The 6000-nt window shown below is 40.5% G+C and overlaps 1 protein-coding gene across 2 annotated transcripts in view; it reads left to right on the top strand.

Annotated features, from left to right (window-relative positions):
* Positions 1–1517: 1517 nt before the first annotated feature.
* cdh4 (cadherin 4, type 1, R-cadherin (retinal)) overlaps positions 1518–6000 on the top strand; it is a 397112-nt gene continuing 392629 nt past the window's right edge. For both annotated transcript variants that reach the window (XM_026935538.3, XM_053227230.1), the window contains exons 1-2: positions 1518–1731; positions 4389–4497. In XM_026935538.3, the coding sequence (XP_026791339.3) occupies positions 1675–1731; positions 4389–4497 (166 nt within the window). In that variant the 5' untranslated portion in view covers positions 1518–1674. The remainder of the gene's footprint in view (positions 1732–4388; positions 4498–6000) is intronic.

The following is a 6000-nucleotide window of genomic DNA, read 5'->3' as shown; positions in this document are numbered from 1 at the left end:
GATAAGATCGAAGACCCCTGTCTTAGAGGAAGCAAATATTATGCTGCCTTCAAGGCGAAAATACAACTTGTAATTCCCTGCCTACAACCGGTGACAACCACCGAAAACACCTATATTTCTACTCGTCAACTTGGCATAGTCTTCTCAACTACCAGTTCCTTCCCTGTTTATGGAGTGAGGTCAAATCACATGGCCACGCATAGTGTAAAGTACCCCTTCTCTATTTTTTAATTAGTTTATAACAGTATTGGCTTTAGATCAGTTAATATACAGACACAGTACTTGATTAACTCTATAACATCGACCATATTAATCAAACGTTAGCTGGCTAGCTTGTTGCTAACGCTACTTGCTATTGTCCTCTGGCTACCATGTTGCTAAGCTACTCGCTATTGTCGTTGTTGTTGTTGCTGTAATGCAGTTTCAGTCCAAAATGTTGCATGAATGTTTCAAGTTCACTTTTGCGGACCAGTAACAATAGCCACTCAGGCCTGTAATCTGTAAAAGTGCGGCTGAAGTAGCTTTTATGAACTTTACAGAGCAAACAAAAAGACACACTTTCATGGAGGCATCTATGTTTTTTTTTCCACTTCACACATTGAATGATCTTAGGTGGGAAATGACGTAAATTACCACTTGCAAGGCACTATGAACGCACTTCTCATTTCCCAGTTGGCAGATATGTCATGTGACAGGGCAGACTTAGCTAGTGGGTGGGAATTGGCAAGACCAAACTGGGAAGAAATTGTGTGTGTGTGTGTGTGTGTGAGTGGGGTGGGGTGGGGAATCCTGGAAAACTATGCCAAGTCTCTGAACTATAGCTTTTTTTTTTCATATTTTGATCTCCTTTGCTGCAGTATTTTTATTCGTTTCTGTTCGCTGAAATAGTCCTCATCCGGTCCGCGGGTATAAAATATAAAATTTGCATTTTTGCACATGGACAATCCTCTAATCTACTCCACCAGTACTTCTGTATTTTGACTGCCCTACATATTATACTGCTACCATGCATCTTATCAGGTCCCTGGAGCACTAGTGGTTAGGTCTCAGCACTCTCACTGCCACGGCCTGGGTTCGATTCCTGGCCAGAGAACCCACCCCAACCACTGCGGTTACACACGACAGTGCACTGCCAGTGCCGGTCCCAAGCCTGGATAAAATTGGGGAGGGTTGCGTCAGGAAGGGCATAAAAACGGTGCCAAATCAAATATGCAGCCCAATGATCCGCTGTGGTGACCCCTAACGGGAGCAGTCGAAAGATGAACAACAACAACCATCTTATCACATTTCTCTATGAATTCCTGTATTGTGAATTAGGTAGCTTGGTAATGCTAGGTTTCTGGTATAATATATCTGTGAACCGCAGGCTTTTTCTTCATCATTATGTCTTGTTTCATTCGGGGACGCAACAGCCACACACACACTTAGGATCCACTCTCAGTGTCACAAGAGACTCTGTGGCCTCTTTGGCTTTCCATATCCCTCTTGTCCATGTGCGCTGTTTAGTAGGAGGGGTGTCGCGGTGATGCTGAGTTGAACAGCGCCTTTCCGTTACTCCACCTGCAGTCGGGGCGCAAGACGAGCCAGGACGCGGTTCTCTTTCCAGCTCTTTCACAGCTCTTAACGGAGGAATTACCGCCGCTTAGAGACGAGCTGCTGGAGTCGGTGCCGAAAATGCAAGTCGGCTTCGTTCTTCCTCTGGCGTGCGCTTTAGTCCTGAAAAGCTCACTGGTAAGACTGCATGCAATCAGACATGAGTGAAGTTCAGGTGCGCTCCAGCACTTAATCCCAGACGTTCCTCATGGAGTGCTGATGCGTCCCTTCATTTCTTTCTGCGCAAAGTTTTTATTCCGCTTATTTGTGTCCAGTGTGCGTTCTCTCTGAACAAGTCACTCTGAAACAGTATGTGATTGCTCCTGCTTTTTGAATTAGCTATTAAATAAAACGTAGAAACATAAGACAGATTGAATGCTGAGAGATTAGTGTTTATTTTTTTTTATTTTGTTGTTGTAATGGAGTTTAGAGGTAGTAGAGGATGCGCCATTGCGCGCTTGTCTGCATGAACATGGTGGTGTGCAAACTTTTATTTTTGCATTAAGCTCAAAACTTTTTGCATTCTCTTACCGGGAAATCCGACTCATTTCTCAAGTATTTATATGTTCTTGCCTTTTTTTGTCACATGTGATTATGTGAGTAATACACTATATGGCCAGAAGTTTGTGGACACCTGACCATCATACTAAAATGTGGGGCAAACCTGGAAGCACACAATTGTCTAGGATGCCTTTTTATGCTGCATCTTGACTGGAACCTGTTCCAGCATGATGCACCTGTGTAAAAAGCAAGCTTTATGAAGACATGGTTTAACAAGGTTAGAGTGGAAGACCTCTAGTGTCCTCCACAGAGCCCTGACCTCAACCCCACTGAACACCGAACTGAAACACCGACTGCACCCCAGACCTCCTCACCTGACATCACTGCCTGACCTCACTAATGCTCTTGTGGCTGAATGAGCACAAATCCCCACAGCCACACTCCAAAATCTAGTGGAAAGCCTTCCCAGAAGAGTGGAGGTTATTATAACAGCAAAGAGGGGTCCATGGAATGGGATGTTCAACAAGCACGTGTGAGTGTGATGGTCAGCTGTCCACAAACTTTTTAAAGCTTGAGCTGAAGGTGCAGTACAACATGTTATGCCCTGAAATTGCATGCGAGTTCAAGTAAACACCTGTGACATCATGAACAATATGATCACATGAAAAAACATGTGAAATACTCCACATGCAAAAAAATCACACTGCACATGTGAAAAATATGTAAAAGTATCAGAAAAAGGGTACTAAACTATACCTTTCGTTGTTACTGGCGTGGTTCCCTTTAGTGTGTATATTTTACCTAGAAAGTTAAGTTTAGTTTAAAACCCCCCTTTTTTTCTATGAGTGTATGGAGTGCCTAAAAGCCATATGTGTGTAGTATCACAAGTAAAGTTCATGTGACATTAGGCTAGTTATGATGTGTGCCCAGAAGTCCTCATGAAGTAGGCGGGTTCCCAAAGTCCCCATAAGGTAGGCATATGACCATAATGTGGTCCCCATAAAGAGAGTAAAGTAAATACACGTACAGGATGTGGAGCGTGTTTTCCTACTACAGTGTGTGTGTGTGTGTGTTCATTAGGAAGCCGGGTGATGAGGCTCTGTCTGATCAGTGTGTGACCCATCAGTCAACATGCACTAGTTCACTATCCTGAAATAGATGTCTGTTTATGGATTCTGGTTTGATCTGAAAGTCATTTTTATTAGAAGGCCGCAGATTTGCAGGAGGTTTTTTTTTTTTAACCTATTCTTCTTTACTTTACTTAACTTCTTGTAGCTATGTGTAAATTATCCCAAACAGGAATCTCTATGAACACTAAATGACATATATACAGTCAGGTCAATAAATATACACACTGATGAAGTTAGTGTTATTGGAGTTGACATTAAATAATGAATATGAGCTCAAATAGCAGACTTCTGTGCCCCTCCTTTTTAATGACCCAAAAATAATTGGACAAACTAACATAATCATAAATAAAATTGCAATTTTTTATATTTGGTTGCAAATCTTTTGGTAGTCAATGACTTCCTGAAATCTAGAACCCAAAGACATCACCAGACACTGGGTTTCTTACCTGATGATGCTCTGCCAAGCCTTTCTGCAGTTGTTTTTGGGGCCTTTTGCCTTCAGCAAATGAAATGCATGTTCAGAATGAATTGGCCATTGCTTGACGTTCCATTTCTTCGTCTTAAAAATGTCTTTTGGGTATGTTTCTGTATGCTTTGGGTCAATGTCCATCTGCACTGTGAAGCATGTATATGATAATAAAGGCTTTATAAACTTTCATCAGAATTCATCCTGCTGCTTTTGTCAGTTAAATTTCAATTATTGTACTTTTATAATGCAAATAATGTTATCGGTTTATAATCAAATATTGTTAAATTTCAATTATTGTACTTTTATAATGCTGAACATTTTGATTAATTGAAAATGGAAATTGAAGACATATTGAGGCAAGGCCTGTTTTTGCTGTATTGAAAATTTATCATATTGAGAGACCACCATATATATATATATGTGTGTGTGTGTATATATGTGTGTGTATGTGTGTATACATATATATATATATATATATATATATATATATATATATATATATATATATATATATATATATATATATACATACACATGTGTGTGTGTGTGTAAGTCTATAAAATGAGAGCATATATGTTACTGTAACATCGCAGTCAGATAGTGGACTATAAGAAAGAACTGAGACCCCTGTGCTGTCAAATCTGTTTCTAAATCTTGAGAATTTCACATTAAAATCTTTTATTTTTTCCCCCCAGGACACTGCTGGAAGTCTGACTGTGGATCAATGTAGACTCGGATTCTCCCAGAACTTCTACACTGTGTTTATCCCACGGGAGCAGCTGCAGGGTCACACCATTGTCAAAGGTAACAGCCGGCAGTGTGTTTAATGAGTCAGGCATGCTCGTGTGGGTGTTCTTTGGTTTTGCCCACAAAGCTTTCGGCAACAGGTCTTTGTTTTTGCATTCGGTTGCTTCTTCTCCCTCTCTCCTCTGTCCTCTCCACTTCGAGCTATTGTTCAATCTTTCACACCGCATGTACTGCACAATGTGTATGTGTATGTTTTTCATAAACAGAGCTGTGCTTCTCGAAGGCCGCGAAAATCTCTGCTGATGATTCCTCATATTGGTTATGAGACTTGCATGTTTATTTTAGTGCTAACATGCTGATATGCAAGTACTCTGCTATTATGGCGAAAACTATTCTGCTCTAACCAAGAAGAGTCTATCTTGTCTACTGATTGCAACAAATATGCGTATAATTCTTCTTTTATGAGATTATCGCACCAAATGAGGCTCCATAAAAAGTATAATACACATTGAATGAGCAGTTGAGCAGCACGGCTGTCTATAGTCGTGAAAATGAAATCTTCTGTTCATCTCCTGCTGTGTATATTTGCCGGTGAATCCCCCTCCTTCACTCCTCTCTCCCCTCATCCACCGTGTTATGAGTGTAATACAGTCGCCCTATTCTTCTGCCTTCTTTTCACTAAGACTCCAGCTTTCCATTTATTTGCCCAATCTCTTTTCAGTTACTCTGTTTTCATTGTGTGTGCTGGTGCGTGTTGTCCCAGTAACACCGGAATAAGCTTTATCGTGCAGATTTTCTATGCTGGTGCCAGGAGGAAGATGGATGAATATAAAAAAACATGGCAAAAAAAAAAGAGAGGAATGGCAATGGCATATGCAAAACTGCCCAAGCTAATTGCATCGTCTGCATTGCGATGGAATCAGTTGATAGCTTTTTGTATAGAAATAGGGAGTGCTCAAATGAAAAATGACTGTTATTAGTGCAATCAGCAGCATGTCAGGCTCTGTGGTTATGTCTGAAAAGCTTCTACTCATCTTGCTGTGATGTAGTGTCAGGCTTTGTTATAGAAGTCTTTGCAAAACAGTTTTGCAAAACAAAAAAGCACTGTTTTCAGACTGGGTTTCTCTGTTGAGATCAGAGGTTCCAGTCCCACTGTTTTGCAATATTTAACTATTTAACAAGCCGTTCATGAAATGGGCCAGCAGTGTGGGGAGTAGGGAAGGTTTTAAACTATGGCAGTGGATTCCCTGGCCTAATGTGGAGAAATGGTTTTGTGTGTAAATCATTGAATGTGATCAAGTTTTTCTTTTACGTGTTATATATGCATATATTTACAAGTACTCCTGACCATGCGAACTAGGCATGTGACTAAGAATACATATAAATTACGAATACAATATTTGGAATGAACAGATAATGTGCTCTAAACAAATACAAATGAAGACATGAATAGAAGTTCACTCTGTGCACTTTTTTTTGAGAACACTTGCCGGAAGGACACTAAAGGTTTATGTCGGGACTGGGATCCTGTATGCAAGAGGTTTTTATTTTCATGTGGGC

This window comes from Pangasianodon hypophthalmus, chromosome 20, assembly GCF_027358585.1.
Source record: "Pangasianodon hypophthalmus isolate fPanHyp1 chromosome 20, fPanHyp1.pri, whole genome shotgun sequence".
Taxonomy (NCBI): Eukaryota; Metazoa; Chordata; class Actinopteri; order Siluriformes; family Pangasiidae; genus Pangasianodon; species Pangasianodon hypophthalmus.
This window is presented reverse-complemented; position numbering and strand designations above follow the sequence as displayed.